Source organism: Micromys minutus, assembly GCF_963924665.1.
Source record: "Micromys minutus genome assembly, chromosome: 6".
NCBI classification, from domain to species: Eukaryota; Metazoa; Chordata; class Mammalia; order Rodentia; family Muridae; genus Micromys; species Micromys minutus.
In genome coordinates, this window is record NC_137975.1 from 81,700,608 (window position 1) to 81,720,187 (window position 19,580).

General features: G+C 36.6%; 1 protein-coding gene across 1 annotated transcript in view; it reads right to left on the bottom strand.

Annotated features, from left to right (window-relative positions):
• The window catches only part of GMDS (GDP-mannose 4,6-dehydratase), a 594,697-nt gene that overhangs the window by 282,615 nt on the left and 292,502 nt on the right, over positions 1–19,580 (bottom strand). Inside the window, exon 7 of the mRNA XM_080918622.1 lies at positions 11,577–11,704. Within this exon, the coding sequence (XP_080774748.1) occupies positions 11,577–11,704 (128 nt within the window). The remainder of the gene's footprint in view (positions 1–11,576; positions 11,705–19,580) is intronic.

Below are 19,580 nucleotides of genomic sequence, written 5' to 3' on the forward strand. Positions count from 1 at the left end.
GCAAAGCTTGAGCGATTCTATCTTTGGACCAGGATGCTGAGTCAGGCTACCTCCCCAAACACCTACAACTGAAAAGTAATGCTCAGATAAAAACTGGCATATTAAGTGTACCCTCTGGGTTTAAAGAATGATTCCCATTTCAAAATAAAAACGTAAGCACAGAGAGACAGTTCAAATGTTCCTGATTAACTTTTATTAGGTTCAATTTTTAACTTTCTTTCCACATCTTAAAATTACATCTGAATGCCCTCTCCAACCCTGCCCACTCCCCAAGCAGCACTAGGATTGAGTGGAGTCTTCATAGGATTAAGTCTATCAGGCTATATAGGAAGTGATATCTCAAATAATTGAATCCTTTGATACAGAATTTATTTCAAAGCCTCTAAACCCTAGTACTTTTCCTATGTTCACATAAGGTTGTATTTAAAATTTTTAAATATCATCATGGGTAGAATAAGAGCCTCTAAATCCTATTACTTTGGCACTTGTATTTATACTTTTAATACCAAGGACCTACTTAGAGGATGTGGAAGGCTCCATGTTTTAGGTCTTCCTTTGTGGAAGGCACTAGGGCAAACACTATCATTCATTATCTTGCCCAGCTTCAAGTACAAACAGTTGTAAAACACATTCTTCACTGGGGATTTAGCTTGGAGGTAGAATACTTGGTCTAGTGTGCCCAAGATCCTAGGTTCCATTCCCAACAAACAACCTCAAACTCCACCAACCACTGATCCGAATGTGAACTCTAGAAAAGTTTTTGTTATGAAACAGGGAGGGGAGGGATAAAGGAAAAGAGAAAAATGATTTTTTCATGTTTGTAAGACAAAGATGATATATTAAAATATAGAATCTCATAAAATGGAAGCCAGGGGTCAGAAAACATTCAATATTGTAGAACATCACAACATAAAATTACAGACTTGTAAACTGTGTCAAATATGTCAAATGATCAGTTGATCACTCTTGTGAGGAATAAAGGGCTAAAAAAGAAATAAAAACTGCTTTATTAATAATGTGTGTGTATGTCTGCATATGAATAAGTACATATTGTGTGTGTGCCTTAAGAGCCCAGAAGAGGGTGTCAGATTGTCTGGAACTGTAGGTAAGATAGTTGTGAGCTGCCTAACATGGTTGCTGGGAATCAAATTCCACTCCTGTAGAACAACACAGAGCACTCCTAATGGCTCAGCCATCTCTGCAGTTCTACAAACTGTTGTCAAGAATTAGGGTTAATTCGCTTCTGTCATACAAAATGTAGACTTTGTACAATTCCCTCATTATATAATTTGCATGCTTTAAATTATTTATTATTTACTATTACTTTTTATTATTCATTATTAATTCCAGCCCTTATTGTTAGTGGGTCCTAGTTCTGCTTCTGATACTCACTCCAGGTAGCTTACAATAATCTATAACTCCAGCTCCTGAAGAATCCCATATATCTAGTCTCTGTGGACATCTGCACACATGTGCACATACCTACATAGACAGACACACAATATATACACATATACAACTAGAATATTAAAAAATCAAATATATTCTAACAGAAATCTCCTCCATTAGACAATAGAACAATAGTTTAATTCTTAAAAAAAAAAAACAGTATTCTATCTACAGGTGAACAAAACAAACTAGAATACTATGTGAAGAATAACAACATGCAATCTTCCACCTTAGAGACATCAGACTTTTAATAAGCATGTAGAGTGTAAGTTCCCATCATTGAAGTTGAACTGAAGACCACCAGTGTAACATGACCTCTCAGACAGCCGCGGGGTGGCCTTGCAAGAGTACATAGGGCAGCAGAGAAACAGGAAATGAAGCCAGATGGTTCTGCTGAGAGAGCTATTTTCTCCTGAATAAATTTTTAAAAAAGTACTAATAGGTCAAATCCAAAAATGCAGAAAGAGAAAAATACAAATCTAGCAGGAGCTGTATGTAAATGAAGCATCATAATGTGTTCCAATTACATTAATAAATACATGTTAAGAGAAGTTATACAACAGATTAATTAATCTTATAGGTCCATGGCTTTGTTGAATGAAAAGGGCTTCTGAGGATGCTCTGGGGTACTGTTGCAATGAAATGAAGCTAATAGCACCAGAAACTATTTTTCAGGTGAAACTTTAAAGATTTATTTTTATCATTTAAAATTAAATATATGTATCTGTCTGTGGATATATGCCCATGGGCTCAGGTGTCTTCAGATCTCTAGGAGCTAGAGTTATAGTGGCTGTGAGCTCCCTGACATAAGTGCTGAGAACTGAACTTAGATCCTCTGCAAAAGCAGTAGACACTCTTAACTCCTTAAAGAGGCTGGGTGAATATTTTAACTTAATGGTATTTCAGATCTGGGAAAGATGTTTTTACTCCTCTCCAATACACATTCTGACCTGAAGAGGGAACCCAGGACTTTGAGCTTTCTAGGTAAGCCCTACACCACTAAGATAAAACCCTCAACAACAAACAGTATTCTCATAAAAGGAAATCTTCAAAAACTACTCTTAGATTTCTTCACAAACATAGGAGTAGGTCTTCTCTGTTGCCCAAAATTGGCTGCCCAGCTACTTGGGGTGTGCTGTAAACCTTGGGGCTTTTACCTGGGTGAAAACTGTTGGAAAAAAATACATATATTAGTAGCCTGTTAGCTATCTAACTCTGACTTACACAGTTTAGTCTTCTATTCTCATGTGTTCTTTTATTCCATTCTACATGGAAAACACAGCTTGAGAAGAACCAACAAGTGAGTACTTGTATACAATACAATGTTCTGCATGATGCTTACCATCTACTAATGCACAAAGATACAAAGTAAGGTAAATTACATTCAAACTACTGTCAGCCCTGTCACAGATATTCTGCTGAGAGAGCAGGCCTCAATCTGACACCCAGTGAGAGGGAAGTAGGGGTGGGGGGACAAGGAAAGAAAGGGATAAAAAGGGAGGAAAGGAGAAAATATCTGAGAGTCAGGAAAGAAAAATCAGCTAAGGATAGAAAGTCAGGGTTTAGGAAGTTAGGAGAGATACTCCTGCAGTATCAAAGACACTCTGTTTTCTTTGAGCCTCACTGATGTCTAAGATCGCAGGGTCTTATGCTATATGCACTTAAGCAAGCAAACCTGTAATTCATCAGTGATAAATTTAATAGATGACTCACTGGTCAAAGTCAGTCGAGGATGCTGTTTCCCAAAGGCCCTGACAGATAGTCAACCACAATGAACCTTTCAGCTCCACTGACAAAAGGCAATGGAATTTAAACCACCCCTTCTTGAACCTTCTTTGGTTTTGTTTTGTTTTCTTGTGTATTTTATAGATAAGGATCAAATGAAATGAGTCTGTAAAACTTGTCTTTCCTGTACAGAGGTGATATCTCCCTCAAATTACATGATTGTACAACTATTATGTTAATACTGAAGAGGAAGTCTGCTGCTTAGCATGTAGGACTCTGCCTTTTTGCCTTCTGGCTCTTCAAATGTTTCACAGTGATTCTCACTCCACTTCTCCTGTTGGAGGTGGATAAGGGGAGAATTAGAAGATCAGTGACAAAACAGGAAAATTTAAAAAGTATTATTATTAATTGTAAAATGTACATTGAGTAAAAGGTACATGACTGCACAATGGTCACCATTTAAAATCAGTGCAGTATGCTAGAGGAATAGTTAAGTGGTTAAGAGCATTTTCTGCTCTTGCAGAGGACATAGGTTTAGCTCCTAGCATCCAAATGGCTCACAACCCATCTGTAAATGGAGTTCAAAGGGAGTTGATGCCTCTTCTGGTCATTACTTGCACCAGCCACACATGTGGTACATATATCCACGCAGATAAACATCCATACATATACAAATAAATGAATATTTAAAGTTAGTGAAAAGAGGCTTTGAAATCTTACAAGGATAGCCCAGACATCAAAACCAGACCCAAAAACAAAAATTCAGCAGTGACAGGGCTGAACCCCTGCACAGGCACAAAGCAAGGGCATTGCTTCTTACAATGCCAGCCTTTTCTTATGGCTGTCATAGCCAGGGCCCAAAGTTTTGTGGGAGAAATCAAATGCAAAAGTGCAAATCAGTGGACATCAAAAGCCAGAAGTACAATACTCTTGGATAGGTTTAAGAAAAGATCTGGTGAGAACTTCTCATATTAATGCTCAAACTAAATGTAAAGATACAGTCATTTTTACATAAAGGAGAAATCGTGTGACAGAAAAGAACCATGAAAGTACTGAGATCCTAATGTTTGCCTTTTTCCTGAAGAATAGGAGGTAAATATTCCAGTGTCATGCACTTGGTGGCTAGAGGTAGGAGGCCACATCTGTTTGGAATGCCTCCTGTCCCCTCCAACACAGGTGCCCAGCCACCATCATTATTCTATGAGTTAGAGGCTTCCAGACAGACTGAGGAACTAGCTCCTATTTCTTAACATGTAGGAATAAAGCAACCAGCAGGAAATAAAGTCACACCCACAAAAAAACCTCATCTGATACTGCTTTCTTCTTCCTGTATAATCCGCTTTGGTTTTTACCCTTTCTGTGAGGAAGTCTTAATAGGAATCTTTAAGGTTACATGGATATAGCTCCAAATTCCAGGACATACTCAAACAGAGCAGAGCCCTGGTTTCTATCCCCAGCCCCTCACACACAAAGAATTTATAAGTAAAATGCTAGATATATTTAAAAAGCAGAGCCTTATTAGAAGGTCACCTACTCCATAACGTTGTGTGTTGAAGTTAATAAATGAGAGAGAGGAAAAGTAAAAGTTGAATGATTTCAGTGACAATAGCACCTGCAATAGAAATCTATGTCTACCTAGAGGAACCCTCCAGTCAATAAGATTCCTGGAAGCTGGGCTTCCCATCAGTGAAAACATTTCTAAACTGTTTCATATGACATTATCAGACAGAGAAGGCACTGGGCTTCCTGATGCTGTTTTTGTGATTTTTTTTTTTTTTTTTTTTTTTGGTAGATCAGGCCAGTGGAGCCTGCATGTAATATATTTTTTTCTGTCAACTAAGACACAATATTAAAAATAAAAATAAAGTCTAATAGTTGAATATAAATTCTAACTTTCTCTGTTAGAAGAAACTGGCATAGCATAAGAGTACATGGGTATCCCTGTGTATCCTTTACAGCAGGTCCTTGAATAAATATCATACATCAACAAAAATGTGTTAATCATGTTTAGTAAGTGGGAAATGCCTTAATGTAACCAAATATCCACAATAACACACATCTCATATGTATACCTTATAATATTTTAAAAGGGTGCCAGTTTACTAAGAAATAAATGGTCATACATTCTCTCATGCTCACTCTGTACAAGGCAAGTTGCATGGCATGATATGGTACAAACTAAAGATGAGAAAGATTCAGGCCCTACACTATCACTGAAACATAGTCTGAAACACAGTTACAGGTTTATGGAAGACCATTGTGATCTCAAGCAAACTTTTAGGGAGAATCCATTATTGACCATCTTATGTCTATGCATAATTGGGTATGAAAATGGTTAAAACCAGTTTCAAAATATAGAAAGGATGTGCACAGTATGCTAAGGTCTACAAGGTCTACATCTGTCAGCCCAAACAGAGAACCACTTGAATTATGTCCTTAGTAACAATCCCAGTCTCTCTCTCTCTCTCTTTCTCTCTCTCTCTCTCTCTCTCTCTCTCTCTCTCTCTCTCTCTCTCTCTCTCTCTCTCTCCTCCCTCTTTTCCTCCCTCTCAAAAGAAAGAAAGAAAAGAAAAAGAAAAAAGGTCCAAGTCATTTTTAAGGTCCTTGACTATCTTCCCTCTTGAGGCCATGACCTCTTGAAGTGTAGTCTGACATGCATTCTACAGCTTTGTTTTGAATAAAGTCTCCCTGTTACTTTTTAATCTCTATGAGCTTTTACTGGGATTTGTGTGAACCTTTATTTCAGTTCTATAAAGGGGCCTGGAAATCTTGCCCAGACCCTAACCAGCAGTGACAATGTTGTTATTATTCCACTGAAGAGAATAAGCAGAAGAGACATTTCTTAGTGTGGAGTAAATACAGGCAGAAAATAAAATATGTTTCTCTACTTAAGGGGGTGTTCATCTTAGAACATTTTGGTTTTGTGGCTTTGGATAAAAAGTTACAATTAAATGTTTGTATTAAAGGGTTTCCTAAGGCCAAGCCCAGGAACATGGGCCCAGTGTGGGTGCTCTAGTAGTCCAAAGTGCAGATAGATCCTCAAGTTCCATGAGAGTACACCATGTAATTTAGGTAAATGATTTCCTGTAATAATGATGACCATAAGTAGGATACAGCCAAACTATGCGTGATAATGAATTTAAAACAGGAATTTTGACTTTAGGTTTTTTGATTGGTTGGTTGGTTGGTTTGTTTGTTTTATTTTTTATGGGGTGGGGAGGGAGAGGTGGAGAATACAAAAATAGGAATAACGAAAAAATCTTCAGTATACAAAAAATGTAACTATTATCATCTAAGTGTGGAAGAACTTTTAACTCTTCCAAGAAATTAAACTTGGGGACTAGTACCATATCTTTTTCAGTAAACCACAATCTTTTTAAGATTTCATAAATCCAAAATCACAAGCACACACACACACACACACACACACACACACACACACACACACATATACATATATGCACACACATATATAGGTACACTCAGATATATACTTTAAGAATTCCTTTTAAAAAGTTTAATGTAAAAGTACTGACAAAAATGTATTGTAAATTTTATGCAAAAAATGCTTAAAATCTGTATATTTATCTTTGTTTTGTAAAATAAAGTTGTTAAAAGTTTAATGTGTCTGTATTTGCATATGTGTGTGTTAAACATATGTATGAATGATCAAATGTGTCTGCATTTATATGCAGGTATATGTGGAAGCCAGATGTTGACATCAGGAATTTAATGCAACAGCTGAAATTACAGGGAGGTACCAATCCTGTCGGGCTTTTATGTTAATATTAGGGTTCTGAATTCTAGGTCTCATGCTTACATAGCAAACACTTTATCAACTGAGACATATCTTGAGTCCTGGTTTTAAAATGCATTGCCATGTGCTTCCTTCTATATGCTTAAAATCAGACTAATTATGTGATCTAAAATATATATACCCTCAGTCAGACAGTGAATAATTCGTCTGAGAAATTCAGACAGGACAGGTGTCTTTCACCAAGACTGTAACTGAGATGAGCCTATACTGTTTTAGGAGCATAGCCAATGATAGGCCATCATTTCTAAGCTATCAAGATCTTACCATATGAAACAAAGACTGATGACTGTCTATATTTTTCTTGGATTAAAGAAAACTACATACTGAAAATGCTAAAAGTTTTTTACACACACATACACACATGTTCCATTAAAAATGGTATCTGCTAATCTTATAAGGAAGCATTAAGTACAGATTTTGAAAAATACATCAAGAACACATCTCTAATTAGAAAAATGGGGTCTTTTCTATGTTGTTTCTAGCAAACCAAACATTTCTAGAAGGCAACTTCAAAAACAAAAGCTGCCTTATTTGTCAAGATAGCACAAGTACCAAAGTTTCTACATTTTTGAAAGGTAAAATATCTAGACTTTGCAACTCTTTCCATTTTAAAAAAAGATTTAGTATTCACACTCACATAAGGCAAAAATGCAATCTGTTGACTTGAATTTAGAAAATTTTACACAATAAATTTGATACGCCATCTCCAGCTTTGTCTTTTGTCATCACTGAGTTGTAAAGCAAAGACTTGCGTGTGGTTACAGATGTATATACCAGCTTATGGCACAAACAGTAAATTTTCTTAAATACAACAACAGGATATACATCAAATATCTCTGACTCTATAGGATATGAGATATTAGCAGCAGCCTGACAGAGAAGAAATGGCAGTAAGGTTAGAAAATCAGTTTTTTCCAGCTCTGTAAGTCTACTGTACTTCAAAGCTTCCTAGCATTCACTGTAAAAGATAAGAAATGGAAGCTCTCATGAACAATCCGCTGGAGACAACGTGGGAGAGAGAGCAAAATACCTCACTGCATGCTCCTCCCAGATTTAGCTTCTGCATTTTGCCTGACATAGCTGGGAGAATAGCTCTATCAAGACTTGAGAACTACCCTTGCTAGAATCCTATCCTACATAGACTTCTGTTATTCTCGAGCCTTAAACAGCAAGAAGTAAAAAAAAAAAAAAAAAAAAAAAAAAAAAAAAATGGAGGCAAGTTTGGGTTTCTATGTCTGTGGAAACAGAACACTTATGCCCATGCTTCTGTTGTGTACCCTTTCCCTTCCCTTCAGCAACATAAGCCAGGGAGAAGAGTGGCATAGACACCAAGCCTGGGCTGAAGTCTGGTTCATTCGCCTTTCTGTTCCAGTGCAAAACACTATGCACTAGTCCCCTCAGATGCTTTATCTGCACAAAGAGAATGTGATGCCCATCTTTCAGGGGTGTTGTGCCTATTATATAAAATGATGTATAGAAAATCCTCAGTCAAATTTCAAGCACTTTGAATATGGCTATATTTAGCATCATTTTTATTTCTAACATTACCATTACTGTTATTTAGCATGTATACCTAAACAACACCAAATGTTGTTCAGTAAACTTAAATATTACCTAATTTGTCTCTGGACAGTAGAACTCCCCAGTGACATCAGCTAAGGGCAAGAAAACCTGTTAAGGATTCACAAATGTTTTTTTTTTTTCAGGTTCTGAAATGGTGACACCTTTTAAGGGATATGAATCTTCTTGTGCTAAGCACATACTTCTGAATAGTTCCTGCCAATTAGCTTATCCAATATTTTCTGGCTAGAATTATGTTCCAGAAAATCTTATCAACATGGAGCACAACCAGAGCTCATTAACTAAACTGTTATCAACAATTTTATTTTAAGCATACCACTTTACAGAGTATTATTATGCATTTTTGCTTAAAAGGATCCTAGTCAAGAAAGCTTAGGTTGCTACCTCAATCTAATCTGGCCACACAGCACAGTCAGATGTCATATGTTTCAGGTAGTCATCCTTATATATTAAATACAGTCATTTACCTTTGTGTACTATAGCTTTCTTTTCTCTCCTAAGCATCTTTAAATAAAGTAACCACAATTGTCTTTAGTGGCATTTGGAATTGCCACCATGGAATTTCTCATCTGAGTCTATGCTGAAGGAAATTAACTCAAAGGCTCCATCTCTGACAATATTCTATCTTTGCTACAGCATTGACAATGGGAGTTGGCTTGAAGAGAGCATCCATGACACAGCACAGTATCACACTCACTATGGCTTCCTTCAGTGTCCATAAAGAAAAACCAGTATAAAAACACGAGGTTCACAATGTGGAGAGCAGATAAAGTCTAAGTGAATGTGTGCTTTATGGGAGCTCTGCATGTTTATAGGACCCAATGTTTCAGACTAATGCAAATGACAGCACCATCCCCAATATTACATTAGCAACATACGTTACTTCTAGAACCCTAGGAGAATCCTCCATACACAAAACCACTTGTCTTATAGAACAATGACCTCTAAACTGTCAAGTAGAAGGCCTTAATGCATGTGAGTGACTAGTTGGCTGCCATGTGACCCTTTCCCAATTTTATTAAAAGACCCAATCACCTCAGTCCCAGGTGAATCTTTCCATATTCTGGCTTTGGGGCATAGTATACTACACCATCTTGTCATTCACTCAGAACAATGACTTCATCTGAGGCAACTTTCAAAGAGTATTTAAGGCAAATGTTTGAGTTTTACATTTTATATGAAAATAAGTAGGCCTTGTGTTCAGATCTGGCTGTAGCTCATAGAAGTGGTACTTGATCCTTTGCAGTGTGAGGACACAGGGCCATGGGTTGTAACATGTTCTCTCATCATTTATGTTCATAGTCGATGGTCACACTGCTTTACATTGATCTTTCTTGACTAATTAAATGTTGTCAATTCCCACCACCACTGTGAAGGTTTACATATATTCATCTCAAAGGCATGGCAACAAAGAAAGAAGAAAGAGAACACATAAACCAAAGTACTTTCAATGTGTGGTGGAGTATCGCCTTCAATATCAAGATTTAATGAACTTCTGAGTTCCAACACAGTCTCTTTATTTGTTCAAATAGCAAAAAAAAAAAAAAAAAAAAAAAAAAGTAAATAATTCAAAGTAATTCAGTGTATTTGGTTCTTGAAGTTGAAGAAAATGAGTTTAAAGACAGTGTTCTCAGTATTTCTAAGTATATGCAGATGTACAACTGAAGGCTAACCACCAACTAATAGTACTGAGGAAATAACATGCTTATGTTACAATATTTCTCTCCACTTAAGGTCAGGTTCTCATGTCCACATTTCATTCTCTGCTTTCTTATCTATTTTAAAAGTATGAATAGTTTTAATGTAATAATCTCTTATCTAAGGATACCTACTATAAATGTTTCTTTGTAATTAAAGCTAAGAAGGCTACCATAAAAAATGTTACATTATTCTGAATTTTAAATCATAATTTATGTGCATAAACTTCTTGCTCACATTCATGCATGGCTTTAGTTGTTACAAAAAAGAATAGAAGCACAGGAGTAGCTAGCCTGTGTGCTAGCAGTGAACTTAGAGCTACTGCCTTGTGTAAAAGTTCTTTCTCTTGGATTAAGTCACTGCACATGGATGCCAGATCCAGTTTCTATAGAAACTTCCTTTACAACAGAGTCTAATGTGAGCCCAGGAATATGTAAGCAGCCATGCAATGTCAGGAAACTAATGACACCCACCCACCGATTCCAAGCTAGCTCATATTTATTTCTCAGCCAAACTGGCCATAGAACCAACATGGATTTTTAAAAGCGTGGTAACCAGAGCAAAAGAAAACTGATTTAAAAGAAAGAAAAATGAAAACTACACTCTTTGCATATAACTTAGTGCTAAACAAAGCTAAGGTAAGCTTAACTTTACAGGAATTCTAAGAGTGTAAAGTTTTAACTATTCTAGAGGTAACTTTCTACTTAACCATAACATATTATCTTGCAGTGCCAGGATGGGTAGAGCTCAGTATGCAATGGCAAGAAGGACGACCATTAGCAGAGAAGTGCAAGCTCCCTAATACCACTACCTGGAGAGGAATTTGAGAAACTCCATATCTAAAGGTCTTAGATTAAATACACCAAGATTGGATATTATTTGTTGAAAATTTGAGAACTAGTGGTTTTGTGAATGCTGTTTTAGAAAGAAGGAAATATGAAATAAGTCAGAATAAAAGCTTTAGAAAATAAAAAATAGAATTCTAATACTATAAACATCAACATATACATCTATCATTCTATACTATAAGCATCAATACATACATCTATCACTCAAAGCACTGGCCAGCACTTTCATTTTGATCAAAAATGGAAAATTTGGGAAAGGCATCCTCGTTAAGTACTATTCCCCATGCCCAGTGTGTACTTCTGAGCCATGGAGCTTTAAACAGTTTAACACAGTTACCCATATTTGTGTCAGCAGAAGCTTCTTTCTGACTACTTCTAGGTCAAGTTTCTTGCTGCTGGCCACACATTTAAAGTATAAACTAATACAGGCAGCTTTAATGTAATGAGTCAGTTCCTACCTCTACATAGTCCTTGGCATGGCCCCAGTCTCGTTTGGCATCCAGATTTCCCAAACTGAAACACTCCAGTTGTCCAAGGTAAATCTTTGCTACTGACCGGCTAATTTTTCGAGTAACAAAATTAGCTCCTAAAAAAGAGACAAAAGATGTATTATCAGTAGAGTACATTTGACATTTCACAATATCAGCCTCTGGGCATTTCTTTCATCCCATTCCCTTACCCTAAAATAACAATATAAAAATAAGAACAGTCATTAGCTGTCATTTAGACAAGTTAAGAAGCTCTAATTCTAAGTGTCATATCAGCTCTACTTTCATAACAAACATTTCTTCTTTGGAGGATGTCTTAACATTCCTAATTTGCTGTTTCAATATGTAACCCAGGCTTTACGCCAAAGAAAAGCTATTGGAATGCCAGTTTTTAAACAGAAAATTCTAAAGGGTTGTATAAAGGGAAATGCCAGAATGGATGACAGACATCTAAGACCACCCTGATTTTTTTTAAACACAAACATCATATATTTCTATTAATAAGGCTATTTTAAGGCCATGGGAAGACAGAGGAAAGTAACTGTTCACAGGGTAATACTAGTTACAGGAAACCCAACAGGATTTTCTTTGGGCTGCCTTTCTCTTAACAAAATAACTGGTGCTCTCTCTCATCCAGAAACCTGCATATCCATCCAAATATAAAGAATCATACAGTTCAAGCCCTGTACCATATTTACTGTAAGGATACTTTCCAATTTCATGTAAATGTCATCTATAAAAATGGGCTTCTAAATTTTGTACAAATATTTTGAAATATACCATAAATTAACATAAGTATTGAAATTGTTTTAACTTTCTGTTTCTTAATGATAATGACCATCTACTTTTTATTCACTCTTCTTTACCCATTCCTTAAGATATGAAGTCTCAAATTGGACCAAATTTAGACCTGTAATATCACAATTAGGGAGATTGAGATAGGAGACATGAATTTGAGGTTATCCTAGGCTACATATCTATTTCAAAATATTAATATATGTTTTATGTTATATAACTTAATAAATAAAATATACTTTGTATATATTATATTTTATATAATATATAAAATTTTAAAATATATTAATATGCTTTATATTCTACCCATATATACATTTATATGGTTTATATGGGGATACAGGATATGAGTAAGAGAGATGAAGGAAGACAGAGAGAGAAGGAGAGGAAAACAGGGAGAGGGGGAGAAGGAGAGGGAGGGAGAGAGACAGATTGAGAGAGGGGGTAACTTTTTGTTGACCAGACTGGTCCTATGGCCTGTGCTCAAGAGATCCTGTGGCAGTGTCCTGAATAACTGGGATAGTACATGCCAGGTTCTAGCTATCATAACAAAGGATAGGGTGAAGAGGAACTTCTGGAATGATTTTGTTTAAGTCTCTGAATCTAGATTCAATATCAGAAAATGCCACTGGCTTTCTACACTTTAGATGCCTGGCTTCAAACATCATATGATAGTAAACTCTGCCTCTGTTCCTTGTGCAGGAAAAAGATGGAAGCAAACATGAAAAAGGTTTGGGGTTCTGAAGAAACTGTCATAGGAAGGTGGAGCACATGTCTCAATATATTTTCTAATCTCATTAAAGGACATAGACTACAAGTTCATACACAAGCTTTAAACATTCACAGCATGCTGTATCATTAAAAGCACAATAAGAAGGACATGGAAAACTAAAAGCTTAAATAGCCAAACACCTCACAGGGGCATTGAGAAAATGAAGACGAAGCTAAAATCTCAGCAGTCAAGAGACAGAGGGAGGAGGACTGAAATTGGAAGTCAGCTTGGACTCAAGCTTTGTCTCAAGACCATGTCTCAAAGCCACTGACCACAACAAAGGAAATCAAACCCACCATAACTTACAAAACAGAGGTACATCAAGAAAGAGCCTTTTCAAACTAAGAAGCATTTTGTGGACATAGTTTTAAAATGATTTGCAATACATTGAAGTTTTTAATTAAATCCGGGTTTATGTTTGTCTTTACTATTGGGATTATTCTATAATCTCAAAGTGAAGGAGGATAATAAATAATCCCAATTTATTATAATGTGTTTCCAATAAGAATTAGTGAGATTTTCCCCCATAACAGTAGCATTTTTCAGAGTCCAAAGCAATATCTTACTTTATCTGATTTACCATCCACCCAGGATAATCTCAGCATGAGCACTGAGTGGGACACATGGTACTGAGAATGGTGGCGTAACCATCGGCCTACAGTACAGAGAGGAGAACAGCAAAGCACTAGCGATGAAGAATTTATCTCTAAATTTGCTTCATCTAGACACTTCATACAATGCTTCTGTGAACTCATTCATTTAGAATAGCATCGTGAGGGTGATATCACAGTACTTGAATCGAAACTCTATTAAAATGTTATAGCTAATGTTCTTCTATAGCAAAACAATACATTTATGTGGGCAGCCATCAGCAGGTAGACACTGAGTCCTTTCCATTGTTTAGCTATTGTGAAAGCCACTATTATGTTTACATACAAGTTTTTTGTATGGACATGTATGTCTCTTTAGGGAATATCCCTAGGGGCAGAATTGGTGGGCCACATAGTTACTGTACATTGTCTACTAGAAACTATAAACCAGTTTTCAAAGGGGGCAGAACTACTCTACATTTTTACAGATTCATCTGGGTTTTCCCCAACACCTGTTCTTTGCTACAGCCACCTCAGTAGGCACTGGATCAGCTCTGATGTGTCTTTCTCTAAAAGCTAATGAAATCAACTATCTATTTTCATATGCTTTTCAACAAAGAACTTTCATATGCTTACTGGATATCTTCTTTAGATAAAGTATTAGCTTGGTTAATAATCTTTAAATTACAGAATCCCAGGTGCTTTATACACTCTGGATCCAAGCCTCTCCATATAAAAGTATCTTCTCACTGTGTGCCCTAGCTTCACTCTTACAGTGCTGCTCCCTGAAGCACATGTTTTGCTGTTGCTTGGTTTTATTTTGATAAAGCCCAATTTGCCTATTTTAGCTTTGTTGTACATGGCATTGTGATACTACTCAAGGTTTCCATGCTTTGACATGGTGATAATGGCTGAAACCATAAGCCAGCCCAATTCAATGTTTACCTTTATAAGGGTTGTGTTCATGGTGTCTCTTCATAGCAATGAAACCAGTCTAGGACAAATAGTAAATTTCTGTAACACAGAACTGGTTTAAAATAATTGCAACTTGTTATTAGTAAACAATTTATTTAATGTTTATTTCAATGTGTGTAATTTTTGATTATTGCCTATCTGCTTGAATTGCTATCAACATGTCTTGGATGTGAGCTGGGTGTGGCAGTACACACCTTTTTAATTCTTGCACTTGGATCTCTGTTTCAGGCCAACCTGGTCTATCCAGAGAGCTCCACTGTGACTGTGAGGCAAGCCTTGCACATAGAAAGCTTTTGGACTACTAGAGACTATGTTTCAAAGATGAAACTTTCTAGTGAAAAGGGTCAAGAATGGAGAAATCTTCTAAGCAGTTCTGCTCTAGGCAGGCAGTGAAGTTTCTCACCCATCTTACATGAAAGTTGGGATCATAACTTGGGACCCAGGAAGAGTTACATGTCAAAAGACAATCAATAAGAAGCTCTTCTGTTAATTATAATGCTTGGTGGTTAGCATGATAAATCTTTTAACATGGTAGGTCTTTATTTTTCTCCTTCACCTGTGTTCATACAACCTCCACAACAGTGGACTATAGATGAGTCCTGGTCTCTTCCATGTATAATCTTTGTTTGTGGTTTAGTATTTTTTAAAAGACAGGATGTGATACAAGACTTTTTATATGGATTCCCTAAAAGTAGCACAGAAAATGTACTAATTCTTATGCTTAGCATGCTAAGCAAAACTACTGCATTTTAAAGAACTATATTTCACAGTCCTACAACTGGCTAAGTTAGTCCCTAAGAATAATCACTATTGAGATAGTTTTATTTTTGCTATGTGAATGTGAATATATTCACAAGATTTTATCTGCACATGGGTAGTACATATGTGCATACATGTAAAATTTTATCTGTCAGCATATAATACTATTTGAAGAAACAGTAGTTTCTCTCATTAAAAAAAATCTATTTCATTGCCCAATAGTTCATTTAAAAGTTTCTTAAGTTATATAAAGTAGAAAGTTTGCAAAAAAAAAGAAGAAGTCATTGCAATTCATCCTGAACCCCAAGTGAACCTCTAGCTGGGACCCTGAGTTTCCCCTCTGGTAAACTCTGGCCATCCCACTGAGAACTGCCTGGGTTATGGCTTGGTGTAGACAGGGTGTAGAAAGAAGAGACACTGAGAAGGTTATGGCTGACTGAGCACAGTACTAAGATCAGAGAGACCATACCTCATTTCACTCACCAAGCATTGCCAAGAGCAACACTATTTAACTGCAGGTACTCGCAATCCAGAGGGCATGTTTAAAGGAACCCCAGGCTTGAAAGAAGACAATTCACAATATGCATTTTTCAGGAGAGTTACAATCTTTTGGCAAGTACTTATGAATATGTGCATAAAGTGCTGTTCAAAGAATTTTGCTACTTTCATCAAATATTCAGTGCATTTTCACAGATAGATAACTTAAATTCATACACACTTGTTTAAGAGTTTCTGAACTTTGCCATTGCTAATATTAGAAGCAGATAATTCCTTTTGGGCACTTTACTGTGTACTGACCCCCCCTTAGATTTTATATCCTCAGCTGAACAAGGATTCTGCAAAGCTGCCAACCTCTCCAAGGAGATAAAACCACTGCTTTATTCAAACAAAAGACCCCCCCGAACAAATAAATCACGAGCAATCAAAACCAATTTACTTATAAAACTTACCTCATCTGCAGATATGCTGTCATTTCAAGTCTTTCTGTTCACTTTATATACTAATGAAGCTTTCAGAGAGCTGATGAATACGAAATCTTTAAATTATGACTATACATGGGTAAATTTTCATCCCTAAATTAGTGTGACTTAGTCTGGCCCTGTGGGGGGAGGTGGTGGTAGCTGAAAGCACACATTAGAGAGCCATTCATTTCAAGTCCAAGAAACTGGCTATGACCACCATAAGGGAAGTGAACAATAAAACAAATGATCCACAAACCAAGTTCATTGGCATTGACCCGTTTAGGGTCAATGAGAAGAGAAGGAAAGTACAGGGAAGCTGCTATATAATGAAAGAAAAAACAAACAAACAAACAAACAAAAAAAAAAACAAACAAAAAACCAGGGAGAAGTAACCACAGGAACAGCTCAAAGGTGACCAAATCATTCAGCTTTTATATGTTTGGAAAAACTCCTGCAGATGACAGGGCTCAAGACAGGATGAAGAGTCTGGAATGTGACTGGTGAAGTCTGTTTGGTATGTTCAAGGTCCTAGTTTCAATCCCCAGCACCACTGTGTTGGGATGGGGAAAGAACGACAGTATAGAATGAAAATCTTGCATAGACAATAAACACAGTCAGGACACCTTCCTGAAAGCTTTTGCTGCAAGGCTGGAAGGTGGGTGATGATTTCCAGCAAGGGGCAGAAAGTAACATATTTGTATGCTGCAAGAGAAGATCTAGTGTTGGAGGAGGAACTAAACTAGGAGAATTAAATCCTTGGCATCAGAGTGTCAAGGAGGGAGATGGGAGTGGAGGAAGGCTCTGTGGACAGCTCATTTTGGGGTACCTGAGAGGAAATGGAGAGCGTACACCTGCAGATGAGATGTGTGCCAATGATGACTGAAGGTTTCCATCCCTCTTCCCTATTTATCATTTCTCTTCATTGTGACTGCTACACTTCTCAGGGACTCTTCTTAATTAAGCAGTTTTTCTATATACCTTCTAGTAGGTAACACTCAAGAGTAATTTTCTAGTTTAGAGATCACACCACAGATTACTATGTTTTTCTCCTACCTGGCCTACCTCTAATAATCTGACTGTACCAAATATTATTCCAGAATGACAGCCTACTTGTGTGGACCCAAAGAGTCCATTCTCTTACTATGTAGCTGAGAGAGACTCCATAGTCAAAGGAGAGCCTGCATAAACTTTCCCTGGGTCTTTTTCAAAGAACAATAAAAGAAATAATTTCTTTGTTCAGTGGGGAATATAAAGGTAGTGGTAACCCCAGCATTGACTCCACGGAAGCAGATAGCTCAGAAAAAAATAAAACCAAGCTTAAAACAAACATAGACCCTAAGAGAGCACAAGTGTCAGGTCAAGCTGCTATACCCAGCAAAACTCTCAATCACCATAGATGGAGAGACTAAGATATTCCAAGACAAAACTAAATTTACACAATATCTGACCACAAACCCAGCACTACAACGAATTATAGGTGGAAAACCAAATACAACGAGGGGAACTACATCCTAGTAAAAACAAGAAAACTCCTAAGCAAGAAAATCTAAAGAAGAAAGACATACAGGCACAATTCAACCTCCAAAAGCAAAAATAGCAGGAAATAGCAACCACTATTCCTAGATAGCTGTTAACATAAATGGACACAATACTCCAATAAAAAGATATAGGCTATCAGACTGGATACATAAACAAAACCCAGCATTTTGCTGCATACAGGAAACTGATCTCAGAGACAAAGACAGACACTATCACAGAATAAAAGGTTGGGAAAAAAACTTCCAAGCAAATGGTCCCAAGAAGAATGTTGAAGTGGCCATGCTAATATTGAATAAAGTAGATTTCAACCAAAAGTTATCAAAAAAGATAAGGAAGGACACTTTTTACCCATTACAGGAGAAATTTGTCAGGAGGAACTCTCAATCCATAAAATTTATGCTCCAAATAGAAAAGAACCCATATACATAAAAGAAACCCTACTAAAGCTCAAAAAATACATTGTGCCCCACACAATAATAGTGGAAGACCTGAATACCACACTCTCACCAATGGACAGATCATGGAAACAAAAACTGAACAAGGACACTGTAAAACTAGCAGAGACTATGAACAACTGTAATTAATAGATATCTACAGAACATATCATCCTAAAACAAAAGAATACAGCTTCGTCTCAGCACCTCACAACAACTTCTCTAAAACTGACCACATAATTGGTCACAAAAAGAGCCTTTATAGATATAAAAAGATTGAAATACTTCCATGAATCCTTTCAGATCACCATGGTCTAAGGCTGGTATTTAATAACAACAACAACAAAAAAAAAAAAAAAAAAAAAAAAAGACCATATGTGCATGGAAACTAAGGAATGCTCCATTAAACCATAGCAGAGTCAAAGAAGAAATAAAGAAACAAATTAAGGATTTTCTAGAATTCAATGAAAACAAAAACACAACAGACCCAAACCAATGGGATGCAATGAAAGAAGTACTGAGAGGAAAACTCATAGTTCTGAGTGCTTCCAAAATGAAACTGAAGAGAGCATACACCAGCAACTTGATAGCATAGCTGAAAACTCTAGAACAAAAGGAAGCAGATACACCCAAGAGGAGTAGACAGGAAGAAATAATCAAACTTAGGGCAGAAATAGAACAAATAGAAACAAAAAGAATCATTCAAAGAATCAACAAAACCAAGAGCTGGTTCTTTGAGAAAATAAACAAGATTGATAAACTCTTAGCCAGACTAACTAGAGGGCAATGACAGAGTATCCAGATTAACAAAATCAGAAAGGAAAGTAGAGTAATAACAACTGAAACTGAGGAAATTCAAGAAATCATCAGATCCTATTACAAAAGCCTATACTCAACAAAGCTGGAAAATCTGGAGGAAATGGATGAATTCCTAGACAGATACAAGATATTAAAGTTAAACCAGGACCAGGTAAACCATCTAAATAATCAAATAACATCAAAATAAATAGAAGCAGTCATCAAAAGCCTCCCAACCAAAAAAAGCCCAGATCCACAGGGGTTCAGTGCAGAATTTTAACAGACATTTATTGACTACATAATAACAGTACTCTCCAAACTATTCCACAAAAATCGAAACAGATGGAAGA